The sequence below is a fragment of the Sus scrofa genome, chromosome 6, assembly GCF_000003025.6.
Source record: "Sus scrofa isolate TJ Tabasco breed Duroc chromosome 6, Sscrofa11.1, whole genome shotgun sequence".
Classification (NCBI taxonomy): domain Eukaryota; kingdom Metazoa; phylum Chordata; class Mammalia; order Artiodactyla; family Suidae; genus Sus; species Sus scrofa.
Genome location: NC_010448.4, coordinates 81,841,816 through 81,864,927, shown reverse-complemented (window position 1 = coordinate 81,864,927; position 23,112 = coordinate 81,841,816). Strand labels below are relative to the sequence as shown.

The 23,112-nt window shown below is 52.4% G+C and overlaps 1 protein-coding gene across 2 annotated transcripts in view; it reads left to right on the top strand.

The window, feature by feature from the left end:
* Positions 5,422-23,112, top strand: part of MYOM3 (myomesin 3) — a 55,630-nt gene continuing 37,939 nt past the window's right edge. The window contains exons 1-11 of one of the 2 annotated variants that reach the window (XM_021095533.1): positions 5,422-5,635; positions 5,845-5,973; positions 8,267-8,445; positions 8,662-8,742; positions 9,456-9,615; positions 10,289-10,446; positions 14,916-15,011; positions 17,672-17,760; positions 19,711-19,755; positions 20,231-20,371; positions 21,760-21,921. In XM_021095533.1, the coding sequence (XP_020951192.1) occupies positions 8,285-8,445; positions 8,662-8,742; positions 9,456-9,615; positions 10,289-10,446; positions 14,916-15,011; positions 17,672-17,760; positions 19,711-19,755; positions 20,231-20,371; positions 21,760-21,921 (1,093 nt within the window). In that variant the 5' untranslated portion in view covers positions 5,422-5,635; positions 5,845-5,973; positions 8,267-8,284. Of the gene's footprint in view, positions 5,636-5,827; positions 5,974-8,266; positions 8,446-8,661; positions 8,743-9,455; positions 9,616-10,288; positions 10,447-14,915; positions 15,012-17,671; positions 17,761-19,710; positions 19,756-20,230; positions 20,372-21,759; positions 21,922-23,112 lie in introns of those variants that run through there. The other variant, XM_021095534.1, reaches the window with a different exon arrangement.

Here is a 23,112-nt window from a genome sequence, read left to right as displayed (position 1 = left end):
ACATGGATGGAACTAGAGACTCTCATACTAAGTGATGTAAGTCAGAAAGAGAAAGACAAATATCATATGATATCTCTTATATCTGGAATATAATATATAGCACAAATGAAACTTTCCACAGAAAAGAAAATCATGGACATGGAGAACAGACTTGTGGCCAAGAGGGAGGGGAAGGGAGTGGGAGGGACTGGGAATTTGGGGGTAATAGATGCAAACTGCTGCCTTTGGAATGGATAAGCAATGAGGTCCGACTGAATAGCACTGGGAATTATGTCTAGTCACTTATGGTGGAGCATGATAATGTGAGAAAAAAGAATGTATATGTGTATATGTGACTGGGTGACCTTGCTGTATAGTAGAAAATTGACAGAACTCTGTAAACCTGCTATAATGGGAAAAAATAGAAATAATTAAATTAAAAAAGAAGTAAAGAGCATAAGGAATATGCATTTTGACCTATATAGTATGATAAGAACAGTAACTGGAATTAATTGACGTGTAAGAGCAACAGAGGGAGTGAAGGGAGACTGAAGCAGGGAGAAAGATAGCAGGATAAAGCATTGGACCAGACAGTTCTCCTCTTGGCCGCCAGGTGGAGCCATCAGACAAAGACAGTTTGGTTGCTGTCTGACAAAATTGTGGTAGATTCAGGGTGGTTGGCAGGTGAAATAGGGTTCAAGTGACTGTTGTTAACAATCATAAGTCCAGGGAGGGAAGTAAAAGGAGAAAAGAAAGAGGAAAAAGAATTAAATATTTAAGGCATACTGGCCATGAGGCAAGTACTATACCAGGCATTCCATGCATTTTAACCTCATTTTTGAATCATACAAATATTCTGCAAAGATAAGTATCCCTTCATTAATTTTATTTCTTTTTATGGTTACACTTGTGGCATGTGGAATTCCTGGGCTAGGGGTCGAATCAGAGCTGCAGCTGCAGACCTACATCACAACCACAGCAACACAGGATCCGAGATGCATCTGTGACCTACACCACAGTTTGTGACGATGCTGGATCCTTGACCCACTGAGTGAGGCTGGAGATCAAACCTGTATCCTCATGGATGCTAGTTTGATTTTTAACCCACTGAGCCACAATGGGAACTCCCATTCATTTTTTTTTTTCTTTTTTGCTATTTTGGGGCCGCACTTGTGGCATATGGAGATTCCCAGGCTAGGGGTCAAATCGGAGCTATAGCCCCTGGCCTACACCACTGCTCATGGCAATGCCAGATCCTTAACCCACTGAGTGAGGCCAGGAATCGAACCCACACCCTCATGGATTCTTGTCAGGTTTGTTAACCGCTGAGCCATGAAGGGAACTCCCCATTCATTCATTTTTAAACACACATATATCAAGGACCCAGCTGTATGCCAGCCACTGTTCTTGGGGCTAGGGATACAGTGAACTAGAGAGGCAGGCAAGTTCCCTGTTGTCTTAGAGCTTATATACGATTTACAGATAAGGAAACTGAGCCCAGGAAGGAGGCCAAGGTCCCCCCATTAGTGAGTACAAGTGCCAAAGGTTGGGATTTAAGCCAAGGTTCCTGTAGCCCCAAGTCTGCCCTCTGCCCATCCTCGTGCTCACGTTAAGATACATCAGGAGGAGTGAGGGCATTTTTGGGGTTTGGTCAGCAAAGGGGTACATGAGAATCCCACACCTAGAAGGAGAGGGAGAGAGAGCTCTCAGCATTCCTAGAATCATGCAATTATTGCTGGAGCTCTCATTTAGCAAACATTTATTGGATGCCAGGCACTGTGGCACAGGCTTCACATTTGCTGATCTTTTCAATCAGACTCCAAGGCAGGCATCATGATCCCACTGTACAGGTGATAAAATCAAAATGGCTAAATGACTTGTCCAAGGTCATAGAGCTAGTAAGCTGTGGCACCTCCACCAGGCTGCTTTGGGGGGAAGGGGTTGTAGAATCAGCTTAAATGTCTGTCTCCTGCTGGACTGAAAGCCCACACCTCTTGGCTGTAGTAAGATGGTCACACCCTCACAGTGAAGGTATGAATGCGCATCTTGGAAATCCTTCCTTAGTTGGGTCAATATAAGATGGGAGAGGACCACAAAACACCCAGAATTGCCAGCAAAAACCCAGCAGGAGGCATAACTCTCCCAGACTTCAGGCAATATTACAAAGCCACAGTCATCAAGACACTGTGGCACTGGTACCAAAACAGACATACAGACCAATGGAACAGAATAGAGAACCCAGAAATAAACCCAGTCACCTATGGTCAATTAATCTTTGACAAAGGAGGCAAGAACATAAAATGGGAAAAAGACAGTCTTTTCAGCAAGTCTTGCCGGAAAACCTGGACAGCTGCATGCAAATCAATGAAACTAGAACACACCCTCACACCATGCATGAAAATAAACTCAAAATGGCTGAAAGACTTAAATATAAGACAAGCCACTATCAAACTCCTGGAAGAGAACATGGGCAAAACATTCTCTGACATCAACCTTATAAATGTTTTCTCAGGCCAGTCTCCCAAGGCAACAGAAATAGAAGCAAAAATAAACCAATGGGACCTAATCAAACTGACAAGCTTTTGCACAGCAAAGAAAACCATTAAAAAAAAGACAACTTCCAGAATGGGATAAAATAGTTTCAAATGATGCAACTGACAAGGGCTTAATCTCTAAAATATACAAACAACTTATACAACTAAACACCAAAAAAGCCAACAACCCAATGGAAAAATGGGCAAAAGACCTGAATAGACATTTCTTCAAGGAAAATATACAGATGGCCAATAAGCACATGAAAAAATGCTCAATATCCCTGATTATTAGAGAAATGCAAATCAAAACTACCATGAGATACCACCTCACACCAGTAAGAATGGCCACCATTAATAAGTCCACAAATAACAAAGGCTGGAGCGGGTGTGGAGAAAAGGGAACCCTCTTGCACTGTTGGTGGGAATGCAAGCTGTTACAACCACTATGGAGAACAGTATGGAGGTACCTTAGAAAACTATACATAAAACTGCTATATGACCCAGCAATCCCACTCTTGAGCATTTATCCAGACAAAACTTTCCTTAAAAGAGACACATTCACCCGTGTGTTCATTGCAGCACTATTCACAATAGCCCAGACATGGAAACAACCCAAATGTCCATCAACAGATGATTGGATTAGGAAGATGTGGTGTATATACACAATGGAATACTACTCAGCCATAAAAAAGAATAAAATAATGGCACTTGCAGGAACATGGATGGAACTAGAGACTCTCATACTGAGTGACGTAAGTCAGAAAAAGACAATTACCAAATGACATCTCTTATATCTGGAATCTAATACACGGCATAAATGAATCTTTCCACAGAAAAGAAAATCATGGACTTGGAGAATAGACTCATGGTTGCCAAGGAGGAGGAGGGAGTGGGATGGACTGGGAATTTGGGGGTAATAGATGCAAACTATTGCCTTTGGAGTGGATAAGCAATGAGATCCTACTTTGTAGCACTGGGAACTATGTCTAGTTACTTATGATGGAGCATGATAGTGTGAGAAAAAAGAATGTATATGTGTATGTGTAACCCGGTCACCATGCTGTACAGTAGGAAAAAAAATGTATTGGGGAAATAACAATTATTTATAATTAAAAAAGAAAGAAAAAAAAAGGAAAAAAAAGATGGGAGAGGGCGGCCAAGTGTTCTCCCCCAAAGATGCTCTTAACACTGCAGCCAGGGAGGAAGGGAGAGTGCTTAGGAAGAGATCATATAGAGCGGGAGACTGAGTTTGGTTTTTTTGTTTTTTTGTTTTTCCTTTTCTAGGGCCATTTCCCCGCTGCATAGGGGTCCCAGGCTAGGGGTCGAATTGGAGCTGTAGACCCCAGCCTACCTCAGAGCCACAGCAATGCAGGATCTGAGCCGCATCTGTGACCTACACCACAGCTCATGGCAACGCCAGATCATTAACCCACTGAGCAAGGGCAGGGATCGAACCCGCAACCTCATGATTCCTAGTCGGATACGTTAACCACTGCGCCATGACGGGAACTCCGAGATTTTTTTTTAATTTTAATGTTTTTTATTGAGGTATACTTGACATAGAATAGTACATAAGTTTCAGGTGTACAACATAGTGATTCATAATTTTTAAAGGTTATATGCCATTTACAGTTACTATGAAATACTGTGTGTTCCCTGTGTTGCACAATATAGCCTTATAGTTTATTTGTTTTATATATAGTAGGTCATACCTCTTAATCCCCTACCCCTATCTTGCCCATTCCCCCTTCCCTTTTCCTACTGGTAACCACATGTTTGTTCTCAGTATCTAGGAGTTTGTTTCTTTTTCGTTATATTCTCTAGTTTGTGGTATTTTTTCAATTCCACATATAAGTGATATCATACAGTATTTGTCTTTCTCTGACGCATTTCCCTTAGCATAATACCCTCCAAATCCATCCATGTTGTTGCAAAAGCCAAAATTTCACTCTTTGTTATGACTGAGTAGTATTCCATTGTGTCTGTATGTGTGTATGTGTGTATTGATCACATCTTCTTTATCCATCCATCTATTGATAGACACTTATGTTGCTCCCTTATCTTGGCAACTATAAATAATGCTGCTATGAACACTGGGATGCATGAATCTTTTTGATTTAATTTTCTCTCTCTCTCTCTCTCTCTCTCTTTTTTTTTTTTTTTTTTTTTTTTTTGCTATATACCCAGGAGTGGAATTGCTGGGTCATAGGGGAGTTCTAGTCCTAGCTTTTTGAGAAATCTCCATATTATGTGGCTGCACTAATTTACATTCCCACCAGCAGTGTACAAGGAATCCCTTTCAGGAGTCTGAGATTTGAGCTGAAGAATTCATCTGTGTGTTCTCTCTCTTTCTCTCTCTCTCTCCTGAGGAGTCCCCAGAGCACTAAGAAGAATGATAGGCACAGTGGTCCTGGCCCCCTGAGGCCCCAGGAAGAGGCCAGGAGCTGTGTCTCTGGACTGGAGCTGGGACAGCCCCCCCCACACACACCTGCTCATCCTCTGAGACCTGGCTCAGGTGTACCTGCCTGATCACCCCTGGTTGTAAGAGCCTGTCTCCCCATCTAGATTAGGATTTCTCCTGTGTCAGAGGTCTTTTCCTCTCTGCATCTTCAGTGTCCACCAGGCCGGGGTATGAATGTGAAAGGAAGGAATTGAAATGGGAGACGGGGGTGGGAGGAGTGGGGGGCAAAGATCAGGACGAAAGTTCCCACAGGGGCCACTCCAGATGCCTGAGAACTTTGGACAATGAGGAAGGAAACGACTTCTCCTCTCCTGCCTGTGACACCCCCTCCACAGGGGCAGGGGCAGGGGCTGGTCAGTCGCTGCTGGACATGGGTGTGCAGAGAGATGAGAAGAAACCTGCTTCCATTCTAGCCCGTGATGACTTATGAGCACTAAAGACCCATGTTTAGGTCATACCCCTTCCATGTCTCCATGAAGTCTGGGGGCCCAGCCTCACTGTCTCTATTTTCAGAAGGGGAATCAGATCAGAGAAGCTCAGTGTCTTCCCCAGAGCACCTGTCCGTTGGGGGAGAATTCAGATCAGAACTCTCAGCCACCAAGAAAACCACCCCGATCTGTTCTCCGTACAGCCAGGCCTGAGCACCCACCTTCTTTCCACTGTAATTGGGGAGGGGGCTCTTTTTAGGCAGGAGGGGTGGAGCTGAGGGGAGGAGCTGTCTGCGGGAGGTGGGTGGGGTGCGGGCAGCTCCACCTGTCGCTGCCGCCTGGGCAACGCTGGACCCAAGGAATGGCCCCTCCCCTCCGTTCCCCCCCCCCCCATAGTTCTCATCCATTGTCATCACACTGTCTCGGCACTGCTATATTTAAGGCCCGTGCAGGCTCCGGGATCACATTCTTCTTCCAGTCCCCGCCGAGCCCAGGGCAAGAGGAAACCCAGGACCCTCTCATCCTCTGAAAACTTCTCCCCAGAGACACCTAAGTAGACACAGCTGCTTCTGTGAGTCGCCTCCAGGGACGGTGCGGGAGGGGGTGCGGGGGGGGGGGTGGGTAGGAGGGGGATCTCCAAAGAGTGAAGACCTCAACTTTCCACTGGGAAGTGTGTGTGTGTGTGTGTGTGTGTGTGTGTGTGTGTGTTATATGTGTGTTGGGAAAGGATCCTGGGAGATTTGGAAAGAAAAAAGTAGACATATTTGGGCATTACCCCAAGTGGAAATGGAGGGAAATTCTAGAAAAAACAAAATCTCTGCCCCATCTCCCTATTCGATGAGGCCCTGGGTCTTCTGAGCTGAGCTTCTGTGATGTGAAAGCTACATTAAAAAAAAAAAAAAAAAAAAAAAAAAAAACAAGCCATTGAGGGATGCCCTGGGAAGTGGAGGCTTTCCTGCAGGAATTAGGAATCAGCAGGGACCAGAGTGGGCTGGCAGCTCTAGCAAACCTAGAGCACTGCTGGTGGAGCCCGGCTTGGCCTGCCCGGCAGGCAGGGGATGGGAGCAAGCCCGCAGGGCCAGGAGGGCTCTCATCCAGCCTGGGCTCATGGGCAGGAAACCGAGGCCCGGCAGGAAAGGCGCTGCCTCACTTCCTCAGCGGCCTCAGAAGCTGGTGGAACCGCTAAGCACACACCTCGGCCTGCCCGGACCCCTTGCATGGCTGTGTCCCAGCTCCCGCCCACAGCACCCAGCTCAGGGCTCTGAGTCACTCTGGCCCTGTGAGCTTCCCTTCCCCTCTGGAGGAGGAAGGAGGAGCAGAAGAGGCCTCCTGCCCCTTCTCACCGGGGGTGCTGTCAGGGGGCCAGTGGAAAACAACCTGAGGCTTGGGAGGGGAGGGGAGCAGTGGGGAGTGCCCAGGGCCTTGCACCCTCAGGGGGAAGGCCAGAGGGATGGTTCCCCTCCTGGCCCCCATACCGTCAAGCCCTCCCCGGTGGCCAGGCACACACAGTGTTCTGGAAAGAGGACGGGGAAGCTCCGATCTTCTCACTGCTTAATCCCAAGCCTCAGCCAGTGCTTTAAAAAGAATCGATGGCTCATCCGCTAAAGCCAGGGGTCTGGTTGCGGGCAGCGCAGGAGGTCAGGGATGAGCGCCAGGCCTGCCCCGCTGTGCTAATCAGGAACGGAGCAGGGAGCCAGCAGCTGGCGCCAGGGGACGTTAGCCTTAGCTGCCTCACCAGGGCCCCACGTCCCAGGAAAGCAGGGGCCTCTCCCACCCAAGGTGCTGGAAACTCTTTTCTTAGGCTGCAAGGAGGAGGGGGCAGAGAGAGCAGGCTGGTCATTCTTTGGGTGCAGGCAGCCCTTCTTCCTTGGGAGGGGCCAGATGGGAAGCCCAAGGGGTGACCATCCCCTTATGTTCAGCCAAGGTCATTGCAGGAAGCCAAGGAAGCTTCTCAGGCAGCCCTTGATCCCTGCTGACACTCTGCAGTAACCCAGTCCCCCTTGGGGCTCCACAAAAAAGCACCCAAAGGGAGCAAATTTTTAGGAACCAGAAGGATCCAATTCCCACTAAGACTGACTCTTAGCAGACTGAGCTCCCTCATGCCCCAGACAGGCCTTTCTAGGCCCCAGATCTCCAATGAGGCCCGCAGGCCCGCAGGCCCACCTCCACATCATGGACTTAGAGAGATGGTCCCCCACGTGCAAGCGCACACCCAGGTCAGAACACAATCTGCACACGCAAACTCCGCCATCACCAGCAGGTGGGGACAGGGCGGAGCTGGACTGCGTAGAAGCAGACGGGATAGAGCTGAGGGGGTGGGCTCCACTTGTGCTTCCCTCTTCACGCCCAGGGCCTACAGCAGGGCCAAGCCCGGCAAGGACCCTCCCACGTTTCTACAATTCCCCCAAGCAGCCTAGAGCCTCAACAGCAGAGGTCCCCTCAGAGGCCTGGGGGTGACACCAAGCCCAGATCTGGGACAGAACTTAGTGCAAGAACCCAAACCAGCCAGCCCAGGGCTGCCACCCTCCTTGCCTGTGTCCCCATGTCCTGGACACCAGTGCCAGTCACCCAGCATCTGCGAAGCTGAGGCCGGAGAAGGGAAGTTGTGTGGAGGGCCAAGGGCAGGGTGTTGCTGGAAGCCAGGGCTGCTCTCCAGCATGGGGCTCTGCTTGTTCGCAGACAAGCCAGGCTGAGAACTTGAAGCTCGCCTCTGTCACCTGGGGCAGGTCTCCCTCTCCCCATCGGGCCTGAGCTTCCGTCTGCCCCCTGGAGAGAGACCTCCTCACCAGCAAACCTCCCAGAGATGCTGGAGGGCCGCATGGGGAAGGGACAGGTGGAGTTGACTGTGCACCTTGGTTTGGCAGGTTGTTGCTCTCACAGCCATGACTCTGCCTCACAGCCCGGGAGGTGTGGGGGAGCCCCGGCCCCCCCAGACCGTGCAGGTGCACAGGCTGGAGCACCGCCAGGAGGAAGAGCAGAAGGAGGAGCGGCAGCACAGCCTGCACATGGGCTCCTCAACGCGGAGACACACCTTCCGCAGCAGGTGGGGCCTCGGGACCCATCCCAGCCACTGCCCTACCGGGGGCCCACCCCCAGTCTGAGGGGGGAGGCACAGCCCCGCTTTCTGAGACCCCAGTTTGATGGGGGAGGCACAGCTGGTGTCCTGAGGTGGGTAGACATGGCCCTAACCTCTGGGAGCCCCCAGCCGGATCCCCAGCCACACCCACAGAACCCATGAACTCTCTTTTCCTGGGGGCAGTGAGGAAGAGTATCAGTTCAGCGCCGCAGACTACGCCCTGGCAGCAGCCCTGGCTCTGACAGCCTCCTCAGAGACATCATGGTAAGTCAGGTGACCCTTCCAGAAAGCCCTGGGCTGAGAAGGGGCCATCCTGCCCAGTCCCCTGCCTCTCCATTGGGTTCCCACACTTAAAGAACCCCCCTGCAGGTATCATCTAGAGTAAGTGGCTGGACAAAGGCTTAACCCCAGGGCTGTCTGAGCACAAGGCCCTCTGGACCACCCTAAGGACGGATCCACAGGCAGGAGGGAGGGACCATCGCCAGGGGAGAGGATGAGAATCCACACTTCATCTGGCTTTACACAGTGGGGAAGGAGGAGCAAGTAAAGCAGCCCAAGTTTGGGACATGCATACCGAGACGGGCGGGCCTCTGAGCCTGAGAGCTTCAGGAGGCCACAGCCCAGGCGAGGAGGCCTAGGTCCTGGTCCCAGCAGGCCCTGAGCAAGCCTCCTGGCCCAGGCCCCTACCTTGTAAAGTGGGGAGACTAAGACCTGTCCACCTGGCTGTGGTGAAAACAAGAGGAACACGGGTTTGGAAAGCAGCCTCGTGGCCTGTATCAATAATATTGATTACGCATCTTCTCAATGCTGGAGCCGTTTGCGGTATTTTGAAGGCAAGAGATTAAATGCTGCTCTTGTCCTCAAGAAGCTTAAAGTGTGGTTGGCAATGCAGGGGGTGGGGAAGGCACGGCTGGGATTTCCCCCCCCCACAACACCACCCCCAGGCTCTCGGCCCCTGATGGCCTCTGTCACCGCAGGGAGGCCCAGCTGAGGCGCCAGACCAGCACCGTGGAGCTGGAAGAGCGGGGCCAGAAGCGGGTGGGCTTCGACAATGAGTGGGAGAGGACGGAGGTCGCCTTCCTTCGGACCCAGTGGCTGCTGCGCCAGCGACGAGACCGGAAGGCGCTGAGACGGCGGGTGAGGGGACTGGGCTGGGGCCCCGGGGCCCTGGGACCAGCGACCCATCCCATGCTGCCCACCTCACCCTACCCCCTTTTCAAGAAGAGCTGGACATCCTAGCGCCCCCACCCTCTAGCTCTGTGACCTTGGGCAAGTGGCTGATTTTAACGGAGCCTCAGTTTTCTCATCTGTAAAATGGACGGATGTGGTACCAATTCTCAGTAAATGAGACTGGGCTTGTAAAGCCACTTTGCCGGCACCTCGAACACAGAAGACCCTCAGGAAATGCTATTCCTGATAAATGTCAGGGATCCGTAACCCCTTCCCTGGGCAGGACAGGAATAACTCTAATAATTACATAGGCATTATCAGTAACCATGTTTTTCACTTATTAATTCATTTAATCGTCACTGTAGCCCCCTAGGAGGATAAGAATATTATTATATCCCCATTGCACAGATAAGGAAGTGGAGGACTGGCCTATGGTCTCACAGCTAGTAAGTGGTGGAGTTTGACCTTGACCCCAGGCCAGCCGGTCCTGAAGCCCACGCCCTGCCCTCTGTGTGGTGAGGGGGGCTCCAGCCCACAGGGGTCTGACTCCAGAGCCTGGGTGGCAGGGGAAAGGTAACAGCAGAGATGGGGCAGTGGGGAGCCCTGGCTCATAGGAATCACAGAGCCCCTCCGCCTCCAGACAGAGGACAAGGTCCAGAAGGCCAAGGAGCTGCGGGAGCTGTGTTCCGGTCGGGGGCCCTGGTTCTGGATCCCGCTGCGCTCCCACGCGGTCTGGGAGCACTCCACGGTCCTGCTGACCTGCACAGTCCAGGCCTCGCCTCCACCCCAGGTCACCTGGTAAGCCCCTGGGGCAGGAGAGAAGGGGTCCTTGCCCTGCCTCCAGGCTCTGGGCCCCCAGGGTTCCTTGAGTGTGAGTGTCTTACCACCCAGCAGCTCCCTTCCAGGGGCCCGGTCCCCTCATCCCACAGAAGTCCCTGCTGTCTTGGAAAAGCTTCAGACCCGCCGGACCCTGAGCTCTGCCCACCCCTGACAAAGCAGCAGCTGCTGGGGAGCATCGGAAGGGGTTATTCTTAGCTGCCTCCCAGCCAGCCTGGGGCTACAAGACAGGGCTGCTGCACTTGTAAAAATATGATTCCGGTGGCATGAAGAGGCAGCTGCTCCGAGCTGGGCATCTCCGGGGTTGCAGGATGGTGGAAGGAAGCTGGGGGGAGGCAGGGGGCAAGAGGGGAGGCAGGGGCCCTGCAGTGGGAGCCCCAACTCCAGGCATGGCTCTCTCTCTGCGAACTCACCATGTGGTCTCAACTATGGCTCTTAACTTCTCGGGTCCTGCCTCGGTTTGCAGTTCTGTAAAATGGGTTGAAGACCTCCTGTCGGGTTTGCATGCAGCAAGGATTTAATGCCACCGTAACACGGAGGCCCTGCGAACTCAAAAAGTGCAGAGAAAGCGGGGAGTGTCCCCGAAACTGCAGAGTTGAGGCCTCGCTGGTGGACGGGCGGGGAGGCAGGTGTGGTGGAGATGGGGGTGGCCCTGGCCAAGCCTGGGGTCTCACTTCTGCCACCGGGAGAGGTGTGTCATTCACACAGCTGAGCTCACAGTTTACTGAGCTCCCCTGGCTCTGAGGCCCATTGCCAGGCACGCTGTTGGGAGACAAGGAAGAGATTTCAACAAATATTTACCAGGAGCATAAATCTGTCACAGGCCCTGACTCGGCTCTGAGACATAGAAATGACCCAGAGGCAGTCTCACCTCAGGGAACTCTCAGCCCAGAAGAGACATGTCAACAAAGAAAAGAACTTTCGTGGGGGATATTTGAGATAAAAGAGTAGCGTGAAGAGGAGGCAGTGGCTGCCTCCACCTGGAGGACTCAGGAAGTCTTCTTGGAGGAGGCGACATATAAGCCAGATCTTGAGGGTGAGAGGAGATAAGCACACAAATAACTGAGGCCATGAAGGAAACAAAACATCTTATACTTGAACCCCTTTATGTCAGCCTTGCCCTTCTCTCTCATTTGAGCCTCGGGGCCATGCATGAGCTATAGAGACTCTATCTCCACTTCACAGGTGAGGATAGCAAGGCTCAGAGAGGGAGTGTGCCTTGTCAAATGTCACACAGCTCGAGGATTTAAATTCTTGCCTTCCAGCCCAGAGCTCTACTGGCCAAGAGAGCAGGAAAGTCATCATTAGAGTGTCTTTTTTTTTTCCCTCCCTTAAAGTACATATGATGCCTCAGAAGTCAGAGAAAGAGCATTCAGAGGACCAGGAGAGGCAGTATTGGGGCTAATCGTGGCCAGATGGCACTCATTCGAATTCCCTGGGGACTGAGGCAGTCCAGCAGGAGGACCGCTCCCAACAGCCAGCCCAGGCTAAATGGGGGTCAGCCCCTCAGCTGTCCTGGCCTGGCAACCAAACCCTGTCCTGCCCTGGCACCGAGGCCCACATCGAAGGCATTCCGTGGGAGCTTCTTAGGAAGGAGGCTTGTTTCTCACCCCTGCCAGCAAGGTTGCCACAACAAGGAGCTGAGCATTCCTTGTAAGTGGTGGAGGCCAAGGCCAGGCCCACCTCCAGCTGGAGGGACCCAGGGGGCCCCTGGGGCTCTTGGCTTTGGGGATCTGGTTTCTCATCATCAGTCGCTCTGGCAGGGCCACATATCATCCTGGGACTGGCCTCCAGAGCTCTGCCCAAGCCCTGGTAGGGACCCAGCCCCGATCAGGAGGAAGATCCTGGCTCGCTGGGCTTGTCAGGCGAGTCCATTCATTCGGCAATTATTGAGCACTTCCTGAACGCAGGAGCAACAACAGGGCAAGTTAGGCAAGGCTCAGACTGGCTAGGTTTAGCTGGTAGAAGTGGGCCCTGGTCACAATTCATTAATCAATGAATCAACCTGCCAGGCCAATCAACCTTCCAAAGAAAAATCTAACACCAAAACACATTAAGGGAAAAATACATTTAGATAAATGACAAAAACCTCACTCTTTTACGTGGGCCTCTCTGAGCCAGGCCCTGGATGCCTCCACTGTCTCAGCTCTTTTATGATTGGCTGCCAGGTAGCCGCCTCCACACAGCCGTGCCTTCAAGGGCCTGCAGAAGGCAGGCAAGCTGAGAGCTGAGGTCCCTGCCTGTCCAGGTCTTGCCCAGAGCTGCAGCTGCTGCTTTTTCTGGGAACGGCAGAGGCTGGCCAGGCTGAGGTGTCTGGAATGTTCCTGACAGCTGAGGATGGAGGGAGCTGACCTTGGCCTCCAGGCCTGGGAGAGGCAAAAATATTGGGCCCCCAGATTAGACACTACCCTCCCTAGGAGAAAGTTAATTGGGCTCGTTCAGAAGAGGGCACAGCCTGGGGCGTGTGGTGGGGTGTGGGTATTGCACTGTTTGGTTGTCATGGAGACAAATGGAGAGGGCGGGGCAGGTCTTAGGAAGGCAATGTACCGAGGCTGGGGCGCCCCCTCTTGGCCAAGGGCTCCCCTTTGACCTCAAACCTCACTGGAGCTGACGCTTTCCTGCAAAGGCCTCACAGACAGAGGCCCAGAGAAGGGGACTGATTTGCCCAAGGTAACCCAGCAAGTTCTGTCAAGAACCCAGGCCTCCTAGCCTTCATTCCCTGATTCCTCAAGCCTCTAGAACCTACCCCAGTGGGCTGTGGACAGAGGCCAGGCCACCCCAGTGTCTGGTGCCCATGGCAGAGAGAACGAGACTCCAAGGCTCCCAGAAAACAAAAGGAAACATCCGGGTTTCAGCGGGGCGGGGCCATCTGCTGGGCCATCCTTAGGAACTTCCTGGGAAATTTTAAAATGACTGATACCCTGCTCCGCGCCCAGAAAGTCTGATTCATTGATCTGGGCCACAGCCTGAGCATGGAGATTTTTTTTTTTTTTTTTTTGTTTTTTTGTTTTTTTTTGGTCTTTTTGCTATTTCTTGGGCCGCTCCTGCGGCATATGGAGGTTCCCAGGCTAGGGGTCCAATCGGAGCTGCAGCCACCGGCCTACGCCAGAGCCACAGCAACGCGGGATCCGAGCCGCGTCTGCAACCTACACCACAGCTCACGGCAACGCCGGATCGTTAACCCACTGAGCAAGGGCAGGGACCGAACCCGCAACCTCATGGTTCCTAGTCGGATTCGTTAACCACTGCGCCACGACGGGAACTCCAGATTTTTTTTTAATGGCTTAAATAAGATAGATATTTTTTCTTTGTGTAAATAGGTGTAGAACCCTACCCCACACACTCCTCAGGGACTCAGGCCTGTTCCCGCTCACAGCTTGAGGGCAGAGCCCAGGTCTTCCCAGTTCGAGGTGGCAGCTGTCATGGCCATATTCTTGCCTCATGATGGAGCGAAAGATGGTGGACAAAGGGCCAAAAGGTGTCATCACAAGCAGCCACATGCCACGTGTGCTCACTTTCTGTTGATAAGTCTTGGTCATGGTCACACGGCCACACCTAGCAGAGGGAGAGGCTGGGCAACAGGTGGATGTTGAGTGGCTCAGTGGTAAATTCTACACCTTCAGAATAAGAGAACAGCTATTGGAGAACAATGAACAGTTTCTGATGCAAATTCGCAAAGGCTTGTATTCAAAATCGGAACATAGATATTCTTAGAGCTTCTTCGGGTGATTTTTAACAAAAACTAAGATCAAGAACCACTGACAAGGGGGGAGTTCCGTTATGGCTCAGTGGTAAAGAACCTGACTAGTATCCATGAGGAGGTGGGTTCGATCCCTGGCCTCACTCAGTGGGTTAAGGATCTGGCATTACTGTGAGCAGCAGTGTAAGTCACAGACACAGGCCTGGATCCTACATTGCTGTGGCTGTGATGTAGGCCAGCAGCCACAGCTGTGATTCGATTCCTAGCCTGGGAACTTACACACATCATGGGTATGGCCCTAAAAAAAAAAAAAAAAAAGAACCAATGACAAGGAGGTAGGGTGGGGGAACTTTCCTTGGAACCCGCTTCAGAGAGGAAAGAAGACGGGCCTGGTTCTTGGGGTACTGCTGGTAGGGGAAGGAGCAGTTACCCCTAATTACTGGCTCCCTCTTCTTTGCCCCCCAAAAGGGAATGAAAGCTTGAGGATCTCTAGAATTCAGGATTTTACATATCTTATCCCATTTAATCATCACAACAACCCTATAAGGTCAGTGCAATTCTTACTCCCATTTCACAGATGAGGGAAACTGAGGTTGAGAGCAGTGAAAGTGCTGCCATGGGTCCCATAGGTAAGCAGCACAAAGCTGAGGTTGGAATCCAGGTCTGAGAGGCTCTGTACCCTTCCCACTGAGAACCACACTCCCTGCCACAGACCGCTGTGTCTCCGCAGGTACAAAAACGACATACGAATTGATCCCCGCCTCTTTCCTGCTGGCAAGTACCGAATCACCAACAACTACGGGCTGCTGACGCTGGGGATTAGAAGGTGAGCCCAGGAGCCCCACTGAGTGCCAGGCCCCCCCAGCCCAGCGCTCTGGAGACCAGAGCAGGAGTCCAAATGCTCCCTCGGAGCTGTTAAGCGTGTCAGCCTCATCTGCAGAAATAGCTGGGGTGCTGCTTGCTAAAATACTGATTGGTGGAATGGACCCGCTTCTCAGCACCAAGCAGAGTCAGATTAAATAGGTCGGAGTGGGGCCCAGGAATTGGTATTTAACAGGTGCTTTGAAACACACGATGGGAAATTTGGACACAGAGGCTAGCAGCAAGGACCCTGGGAGAGAGAAAACACACACACACACACACACACACACACACACACACACACACACACACACACACACACGAGCAAGAGGAAGCAATCAGAAGGGAGAGCGTTAGGCCTTTCAGGAGATGGTGAGTCTCTTTTTTCCATCTCTTTTTAGAATTACAGTTGCTATGGAACATTGTGCCAATTTCTGCTGTACAGCAGAGTGACTCAGTCATTCATATACATACATTCTTTTTAAATTTTTACTTATTTAATTTGCTTTTTAGGGCGGAACACACGGCATTTGGAATTTCCCAGGCTAGGGGTCAAATCGGAGCTACAGCTGCCAGCCTACACCACAGCCACGGCAACGCATGATCCAAACCGAGTCTGTGACCTATACCACAGCTCACGACAACTCCAGATCCCCAACCCACTGTTCGAGGCCAGGGATCGAACCCACATCCTCGTGGATACTAATTGGATTCATTTCCACTGGGCCACAATGAGAACTCCTCTTTTTTTATATTATTTTCCATCATAGTTTATCCCAGGAGATTGGATATACAGTAGGACCTACTTACTTATCCATTCTAAATGTAATAATTTGCATCTACTAACCCCAAACTCCCAGTCCATCCTACCCCGTTCCTCCTAACCTTGACAACCACAAGGCTATTCTTTATGTCCGTGAGCATGTTTCTACTTTGTATATAGTTTTATTTGTGCCATATTTTAGATTACACATATAAGTAATATCATATGGTATTTGTCTTTCCCTTTCTGACATATTTCACTTAGTATGATCATTTCTGGTTGCTTCTATGCTGCCATGAATGTCACTCTCTCTTTCCTTTTTTACGGTTGCATAGTATTCCATGGTGTATGTGTACCACATCATTTTAACCCATTCATCTGTCAGTGGACATTTAGATTGTTTCCATGTCTTGGCTATTGTGAATAGTGCTGCAATGAATATGGGGGTCCATATATCTTTTTGAATTTTAGTTTTGTCTGGATAGATGCCCAGGAGTGGGATTGCTAGATCAGGTGTTAGTTCTATTTTTAGTTTTCCAAGGAACCTCCATGCTGTTTTCCATAGTGTCTTTACCAATTTACATTCCCACCAGCAGCGTAGAAGGGTAACCTTTTCTCTACACCCTCTCTAGCGTTTGTTATGTGTAGACTTTTTGATGATGGCCTTTCTGGCCAGTGTGAGGTGGTTCCTCACTTGCAGTTTTGATTTGCATTTCTCTAATAATTAGCAGTTTTGAGCATCTTTTCATGTGCCTGCAGGCCATGGGAGGTATGAGTCTTAAACATGGTTGGGAAGGAAGAGGCCTGCGTGGAGCTCTCCATCTGGGTTCTTTCCAATACACCCAACCCTCCACCTCAACCAACTTGGCATCAGAGATACCAACACAAATATGACCCTCCCTGACCAGACAATGTTACCAAGGGAGCTGGCCCGTGGGAGGAACGGACGGACCGGTGGGACTGGCCCTTGAAACAAGAGGGATTGCTGGGAGTTCCCTTCATGACTCAGAAGTTAATGAACCCAACTAGGATCCATGAGGATGCGGGTTTGATCCCTGGCCTCACTCAGTGGGTTAAGGATCCAGCATTGCCATGAGCTGTGGTGTAGGTCGGTAGCTGCAGCTCTGATTCAACCCCTAGCCTGGGAACTTCCATATGCCTCAGGTGCAGCCTTAAAAAGCAAAAAAAAAAAAAGGGGGGGGGTGGATTCCTACCTCAAGCAGCCAGGTGAGGAGGGGGGCACCAAGGGGCCCCCTGCTTCCTAAAGGGCCCAGATGTGCCACGTCCTATGATCTACCTCTTGGCCACGACAATGACCTGGGATGGAGCCGGCCCAAGCCTCCACTGGGAACAAGATGGTGGGGTTGGCCTGGCTGGTGGTGAGACCCAGGCCTGAGGTTGAGAGCTCCTGGGCATCTGGCCCAGGTCTGGTGCAGAGTGGCCATGTTCCTTGGGCAACTCCGGCTCCAGGATTCTGCTCTGGAGGTGTCAATAGGACCAGAGGCCCTGCCTGGGAGAGGGCTTGTCACCTTGAAGCTGGGTTGACTTCCAGTTCGCTTTGTGACTCTGGACAAGTCACTTAAGCTCTCTGATGCTGCAGAAGCAGTAACAACAAGCATAATTCCACAGCCCTTTCACCTGAGGTGGCTTAAGCTGGTGCTATGTCCCGAGTTTTTCAGAGAAGGACCTGGAGGGGTGGAGAGGGACAGTGGCAGCCCAAGGACACCCAGCTTTCAGAGGCAGGCACTGACCTAGAGCCTAAGGGCCTTCCTGTTACTCCCCCACCCCCCACCTGCACACCGATACTTGAGTTCCGGTGGAGCCCAGTAGTTTCAGGGGGCAACTCCATCTCTCCTCTTCAGATGCACCATTGAGGACGCAGCCACCTACACAGTGATGGTCAAGAACGCCTACGGCCAGGCCTCCTCCTTCGCCAAAGTCCTTGTCCGCAGTGAGTCCTCCCATCCCCCTGGACCTCCCACGGCCAACCTCTCATGAGCAGCTGAGAATGTGGGTCTGCCATCAGATGCAGAGGGACCCCCAGTCCGGGGGATTCAGCCTGGGATCGGGTGACCAGGGCAGCCACGGAGATCCCCACTTCCCTGGGGCCCTCGGAGCCAGGGAGGGCCTCCGCTCTAAGACTGTACAACCTACACCCCTGTTCTGGGGACCCCCTTGTCCTTCAGGTTAGGTTAGATCCAAATCCAGCCAAGGCCTCAGAAAAGGTGTCCTGGGAGTTCCCATCGTGGCTCAGCAATAATGAACCCAGTTAGTATCCATGAAGACTCGGGTTCAAGCCCTGGTGTTGCTCTGTGGGTTAAGGATCCGGCATTGCCATGAGCTATGGTGTCGGTCCCAGACTCAGCTCACATACCATGTTGCTGTGGCTGTGGTGCAGGCTGGCAGCTGTAGCTCTGCTTCAACTCCCAGCCTGGGAATTTCCATATGCTGTGGGCACGGCCCTAAAAAGCAAAAAACAAACAAACAAACAAATAAAAACACCAAAAAAAAAAGGGCAGCCTGTCCACCAGGTTTGCTCCGTGCAAGGGCTGAGTCCTACCAGCTCCCCTGCTGACCCTCACTGCCCCATTTGGCTTCCAGTCTATGTTTCATGGTTGGCTCAGGCCCTTCCTGGAGGTTCCCCAAGGGCATCTGAAATCCCAGCACAAAGCAGGGGAGACCCTCAGGAGTCAGCCAGACCCCAGGCCACCTGCTGGCCCTGCCGCTGACATGCAAGCCGGGGCATGGGCTCACCACCTCACTCCCCTGACTTCCCACCTGCACAGGGGGGACATCTGCTACCGCCCTCAGACACTCCTGTGGATTAAATGAGGTGGTTTAGATAAAGCTTGGCTGGAGCAGGCTCTTGGGGAAGAATAAGTCTCCCTCCCCCACCCCATGCCCAGGAGAGGGCCCAGCCCAGGGGGCCACACCTCTGAGCCCAGGAGAATGTGGGCTTTGCCCTCAGGCCCCAGAAAGAAGCTGCTTGTGTGTGGCTTCACACACACACACACACACACACACACCGGGCAGCGGTCAGGCTGGAATCCCGCTCCACCCCCACCTCTCATCAAACCTCGTTAAGCTGTTGTTCACAGCCTCTCCACCCCTCTGCCCTGTTCCCCAAATAGCTCTTGGAGGCAGCTGTCCCCGCTGTCAGGTCAGGCTTTCTGCATGGAATCTGAGCTGTGCCTATTGGCAGTGCCCAGAGTCAAGTGCAAGGTCAGGGACCGGAGCCCTGCTTCCCTCTGTCTGCCCATCCTTCCCATCACCTCATCCCTCCCTCCGTCCAGGGACCAGTGTCAGGTCAGGGCTTCAGGCTGCTGGGGTGCTCGCTGGGTCTTTACGCCTCAGCTTCCTCATCTGTATGAGAGGATCTAACAACAACACCCATAGATGGGGCCGTTGTGAGGATTAAATGAGTTAATTAGCAGCACATGATAGGTGCTATGTGAACAAAGCCTTCTCGCCGTTCCCTGGCAATCTGCATCCACACCACCTTGGATTTCACCCAAAGCCTCCGGGAGGCTCTCTTCTCACTGCCCCAGCTCCTCCAAAAATCCCAGTGTGACCAGGCTCCACCTCCAGGACTGTGTGGTCCCGGTAGTAGGTCTGGGTAAAGGAAGGAAGCCACCATTTATTGAGCACCGACGGTATGCCAGGCTCCAGCTGAGGGCTTTGTTCGTGTGAACTTGTGTATTCAGAACCCTCACCACCAAGTAGAAATCACTGTTCCCATTTCACTCATGAAGAAACTGAGGCACAGAGAATTTTCTCTGGGCCAAAGGGGAAGCCGCTACTAGATCAGGACTCGAACCCACACCCCAAGGCCATGCCTCCAAAATCTGGTAGGAACATGGGGTTGGAGCCTTCTCAAACTCCATTTGCTCTGGGTTTTCAGCTTACCTGGGGAAGGATGCTGGCTTCGATTCGGAGATCTTTAAAAGTAAGGAGGCTGGGGGAGGGGTGGGGCTTCAGGGAGGCGGGAGAGGAGGGAGTCTGGGACCCCTGATCAGGGTCCCCACAGCCCCCTTTACAATAGAGCCATCCATTGCCTGCAAAGGGATGTCCACGTGGGCTTTGCCTAGAAACTGTTAATACTTGTAGACTGGCTTCTGAGCACCCCAGAGCTGCCTCCACCTGCTCACCTGTCTTGCCACCAAAACTAAATGAGAAAAGGAAAAGCAAAAAAGACAAACGGATATTTGCCATTTCAACTCATCTGGTCCCACCTAGAAATTTCCCTTCCCCACCCCCAGGCCCCAGGAGCAGGCCCCTTTTCTCCTTAAGACCACCTGGAGAACTGCGATGCCTGGCCCAGAGGAGTAGGGACACCCCAGAAGGTCCTCTCTCCCATCTAGGCCCCAGGCTAGGCTGGTGGCCTCCGAAGGCTTCTGCCCTACATTTCTGTTCCCCCCCAGGACTGATGATGGGCCCCAGCGTGGAATTCACGTCGGTGCTGAAACCAGTCTTCGCCCGTGAGAAGGAATCCTTCTCCCTGTGCTGCCTGTTTTCAGAAGACGTGTTAGATGCAGAGCAGAACATCCAGTGGTTCCAAGATGGTGAGGACCCCCAGTCCTGACCCCCAACCTGTCGAGGCAGAGGTGGAAGCCAGCGAGAGACTAGAGCCCTGATCCTTCCCTAATCCTGGGACAGGTGGGCGGGGGAGGCCGGGGGTGGGGAGTTGGGGGTGGCGCTCGGCTGTGCCCCTCCCCCGACCAGCACAAGCTGAGCGATGGGTGCTGATGGAGCAGGGGGAAGCAGCGCTCAGTTGGGTGGGTTCAGATCAAGTCACCCTGCAAAGAGTCACCCATGGTGCCAGGCCCTGTGCTGGGGCAGGGGTTGGCACAGACCTGCATGAGCTCAAGGGGCTCTGGGAGTGGGGAGGAAGCCAAAATACAATGGCAGCCGCTGCTTGTTGAGAGCCCGTGGGTGGTCCACCTCCGGGATCCCCATCAGCACCCTAGGGGGAAGTGAGGACATTCGAAGCCATAGGAACAATGACCAAGGCCAAGAGGCAGGTCACCTTGAGGAATGTCAGGGCAGATTGTGACAATTGCCTAGGGCTTTTCAGAGTGGAGGCTGTGGGGACAGGTAAAGAACTTCTATTCGTGAGCTGCAAGACCCCTGGGGGTCCCGGGCCAGGGCTGGGGAAGCTGGTCAGCTAAGGCAGGAAGAGGTGGCCCAGCCAGGTAGGAGAAGGACTGCCGGACCTCCTGCCATATTTGTGACCAGGCCTGCAGCCAAAGGACAAGGAGCACAGCCCCACCTCACCCTCCGGTGCCCCAAGCTTGATCCTAGGGAAGCTGCACCCAGCAGGGGCTGGGCGGAGGAGTGGGGAAGCCACGGGCCCCGAAACAGGGTGAGGCCTAGACCCAGAGCCCCTTCATGAAGCCCCCCTCCCTCTCACTAAGGTCCCCCCTACTGAGTTCCCACTCTCCTCGCTGACCCATCCCCCCTCACCGACACCCCAATTCTCTCAGTGAGTCCCCCACCCTGTTCCTGAGCCCAAAGATCTTCCACAAGCCCCTATGCTCTTCGTTAAGCTCATAGTCTCCACTCACGAAGCCCCACCTTCTTCCTAGAGTCCCCAACCTCCCAAAGAGCCCCTGACCCCCACACAAGGCCCCCCATCTTTCCGGCTCCCACTTCCCCACAGAAGTTCCAACTCCTCACTGAGCCGCCGAACCCTCATTTCTTGAACCCTCATTCCCTCATTGACCCCCAGCCCTGCCCCAACAACCCCCACCCAACTCTTCCAAGCTTTTTGCAGAGGAGAGTTCAAAGGCCACCTTGGCAGAATCCTGGAGGTCACCGCGCCCTCTCCAGCTCCCCAGCAGAGCCACGCCAACCCCACCTCCGCCCACACCGCCCCCACGAGCATCAGCAGGTTCCCAGATGAGGTCCCGACGCCCACACTCAAGTTTACACTGGACCCTTCCCTCTGCAGGGAGGCTACTGAGATCCTCCGGCCGCCGGCAGACACTCTACGGGGACCGTCAGGCGACCCTGAAGGTGTCCTGTGCCTACAAGGAGGACGAGGGGCTCTACACAATCCAGGTGCCATCACCCTTTGGGCCCCGCGAGCAGAGCGCCTACGTGTTTGTGAGAGGTGAGGGGGCTGGGGCGGGGCGCCCAGCTGAAGCCCTGAGACCAGGGCTCTGCCTGGACTGATTTGCTGTGGGATGTTCGGGTGAGTCCCCTGCTCTTTGGGGCCTCGGCTTCCCTGCTATAGTTCAGTGAGGGTGTTGGGGTAGAGGCTCCCTAAGAATCCCTGTGACATCCCATGACCCTCCAAAGGGACACAGCCTGAGAGTCTGACTCTGAGGGAGCTGGCAAGGAAGGACTGAGCCTGGGCGGGGATCATTCTAGGCCCTGGTTGATTTCTGCCTCCTGGCTTTGTCACTTCACTAGCTGGGTGACCTAGGGTAGCTGGCTTTTCCTCTGAGCCCCCCTCCCTCTCACTAAGGTCCCCCCTACCGAGTTCCCACTCTCCTCACTGACCCTTCCCCCTCACCGACACCCCAACTCTCTCAATGAGTCCCCCTTGAGACTCAGTTTCCCCATCTGCAAAATGGAATTTTACTCCAGAACTTAGAGATTAGGCCAATTATTCAAGTGTGTGAATGGGCCCCTAAAAAATGGCACTCCCCTCCACCCCCCGTTGCTGTTGTTTAAAAGAATGGAGGCTGGAATTCCCATTGTGGTGCAGCAGAAACAAACCCAACCAGGAACCATGAGGTTGTGGGTTCGATCCCTGGCCTTGCTCAGTGGGTTAAGGATCTGGCATTGCCGTGAGCTGTGGTGTAGGTCACAGACACAGCTCAGATGCCACGTTGCTGTGGCTGTGGTGCAGGTCAACAGCTACAGCTCCAATTCAACCCCTCACCTGGGAACCTCCATATGCCACGAGTGCAGCGCTAAAAAGAAAAAAAAAAAAAAAAAAAAAAAAGAATGGAGGCTGTTATTCAGGTCTTGGCCCTCAAATGTGTATGTATTTATATTTATATGTATATATTTATATTTAATATATTTATAATATTCATAAATATTTATATTATGACTGATTCACTTTGCTGTAGACCTGAAACTAATACAGCGTTGTCAATCAACTACACTCCGATACAATTAAACTTAAAGAAAGCAAATGAAGAAATGAAGTCACAGATAATTTATTTACTGAGCAGAAGATTGCACGGCTAGGAAATGGCAATTCTGCATTCAATTCCATACTTTTCTTTTTTGTTGTTGTTGTTTTTGCTATTTCTTGGGCCGCTCCCGCGGCATATGGAGGTTCCCAGGC